We start from the raw sequence: 2,646 nt of genomic DNA, 5'->3' as shown, positions 1-2,646 counted from the left end.
AAATGAAAAACTGCAGTTTTCTTCAGGAAAAAAATTAATTGAGGAGCTACATACATCTTCAGCGGTACAGCATTTAACATACACAAGAACTTGGGGCCAATCCCTAGCACCACAAGAAAACAAAACCTAGCAACAAAAATTAAATAAGATTTGGAGCAATAGCAATGGGAAATAAATGTAAGTGGTGATTATCTAGGAGGTAATCACCAGGGAGAGAGGGAAAAAAATGAGTATTTGGAGGGGAAAAGGAGACTGAAGGGTTTCAGCATGACGAATTCCACCAAATACTTTGAAAAAAGATGGGAAGAGAGGGAAGAGAATGTAATAGAAGAGGTGAATTTGTAGAAAATGCACTATATACACATACATTTCCATATTGTCCACATATGTTAATTCAAACACAAATTTATATATTATACAATATAAAACACATAAGTATACTATATATTATACATGTACATATTATTGCATGTACCTATTATTACATGTAAATGTTATATAATATGTAATACATAGAGCATAACATAATAGAAAATATAATTGATTATGTTATATAATACATATATTTTAGTGTGTTAAAATAATATATTACATATGTAACATGGTATGATTAATATATTTTAATACTATACTTATTATAACATAATATATAATATATATTTAAATCATGGACTGTGATATTGATTATTGAATTTTTAATTCTACCTTGAAATGACAACTGTGAATTATAAAACTGAAGCTATTAGTCTAATTGTTAATATGTGTAAGTAGAATATTTTAATGCATGTGATGTTATTTTCGTTCCTTTCTTGCCCTGGTAATTACCACTGCACCCAAATATCTGAATTTGCAGTGCAGACTGAGTAGCAGTCAGGAGTGGATGATGAGAAATCACACCGTCACAACGTTCCTCCTCCAGGGCCTGACTGATGACCCACAACTGAAGGCTGTGCTCCTCATCTTTCTGTGTCTCACCTACATGCTGAGTGTCACCGGAAACCTCACCATCATCTCTCTCACTATAGTGGATCCACAACTGAAAACTGCCATGTACTATTTCCTACAAAATTTCTCCTTCTTAGAAATCTCATTCACATCTGCTTGCATTCCCAGATACTTGTACAACCTATCAACAGGGGACAACACAATCACATATAACAATTGTGCCATTCAACTTTTTTTCACAGATCTGTTTGGTGTAACTGAGTTCTTTCTGCTGGCCACCATGTCCTATGACCGCTATGTGGCCATCTGCAAACCCCTGCATTATGTGACCATCATGAACAGCAGGGTCTGTAGGAGACTCGTCCTTTGTTGCTGGGCGGCCGGCTTGTTGATCATATTTCCACCACTTATCCTGGGCCTAAATCTGGAATTCTGTGACTCTAATGTCATTGACCACTTTGGCTGTGATGCATACCCCCTCCTGAAGATCTCATGCTCAGAAACATGGCTCATAGAGCAGATAGTCATTGTTTGTGCTGTCTTAACCTTTGTCATGACCCTAGTATGTGTAGTTCTATCTTACATATACATCATTAAGACCATTCTACAATTTCCTTCTGCCAAGCAAAAGAAAAAGGCCTTTTCCACCTGCTCATCCCACATGATCGTGATTTCCATCACCTATGGCAGCTGCATCTTCATCTATGTGAAGCCTTCAGCTCAGGATTCGATGGCTGTCAACAAGGGTGTGTCTGTCCTCACCACCTCCATCGCTCCTATGCTGAACCCCTTCATTTACACCTTGAGAAACAAGCAGGTGAAACAGGCCTTCAGTAATACAATCAAAAGAATTTCACTGTTGTTAAGACAGTAAGAAAATTCACCAATATAAGTTTTGATAAGTTTTGATAAAGAGATCATTGGTTTCTATGCATGTGTCTTTGTTTTTGAACTCAAACTTTCCTAGCAATTTCAAGTAACTCAGAAAAAAACACAATTACATACCAAAGAAACAACAGAATGACCTAATGTATCAACAATCCTTGGCAAAACCACAGATAAAGTGAAACAAAACCAATAAATTTATCATGTATTTTGATGAGGGTTATTGTGTTAATTGAAGAATATTCTTACTGCTGGACCACACTTCAGGCACTGAAGATAGAATAGAAAACCCAGAAAATTCTAGTCTTTTTTCCATCCCTCACATTTTTTTAATTTTATTATGAATTTTTATGTAGAGAAGGTTACAATTGCATGTCAGGTAATGAGTACATTTCCTTTAGAATAGTGTCCCCCCTCCCTCATTCTCTCCCAGTTTTTCCCCTCGTGGCTTCCCTCTTCCACCCCCAAGTGTTATAGTCCATTTCCAGCATAGCATCTAGTGGGTTTCACTCCTGAATTAGTTCACTCTTTGTCCCATCATTTTTGTGCTTCCTCTTCTCCTCCCTAAATCAGATAAATTTATACAAAACAAAGGGTACAGAAATCAAAAATAACAGAAGGGAATAAACCAAAGGAAAAAAGGAAAGGAAAGGACAAAAAAGAGCCACAGTATTATTTTTTATTACAAAGTGTAATACAAAACCTCTTGTTTCTGTTTCTTGAAGTTCATTTCTACAAGCATCATTTTATATGCTCATATGCACATAGCTATTGAGCCTTCATTTTCCTCTCCTAAGAATACCTTCCTTTGTTATG

At 36.1% G+C, this 2,646-nt stretch overlaps 1 protein-coding gene across 1 annotated transcript; it reads left to right on the top strand.

The window, feature by feature from the left end:
• The first annotated feature begins 883 nt into the window (after positions 1 to 883).
• LOC122124213 (olfactory receptor 6C2-like) lies at positions 884 to 1,819 on the top strand. Its single transcript, XM_042698925.1, has one exon. The coding sequence runs from the start codon at positions 884 to 886 to the stop codon at positions 1,817 to 1,819; it is 936 nt and encodes a 311-aa protein (XP_042554859.1).
• The last annotated feature ends 827 nt before the right edge of the window (positions 1,820 to 2,646 follow it).

This window comes from Dipodomys spectabilis, unplaced genomic scaffold (assembly GCF_019054845.1).
Source record: "Dipodomys spectabilis isolate Male_0828 unplaced genomic scaffold, ASM1905484v1 ptg000234l, whole genome shotgun sequence".
Taxonomy (NCBI): domain Eukaryota; kingdom Metazoa; phylum Chordata; class Mammalia; order Rodentia; family Heteromyidae; genus Dipodomys; species Dipodomys spectabilis.
Note: the sequence above shows the minus strand (reverse complement) of the source record. Positions and strands in the feature narration are given on the sequence as shown.

What these genes read in the sequence shown, in the direction of transcription:
- LOC122124213 (XM_042698925.1), top strand. Translation starts at nt 884, where the DNA reads ATGAGAAATCACACCGTCACAACGTTCCTCCTCCAGGGCCTGACTGAT.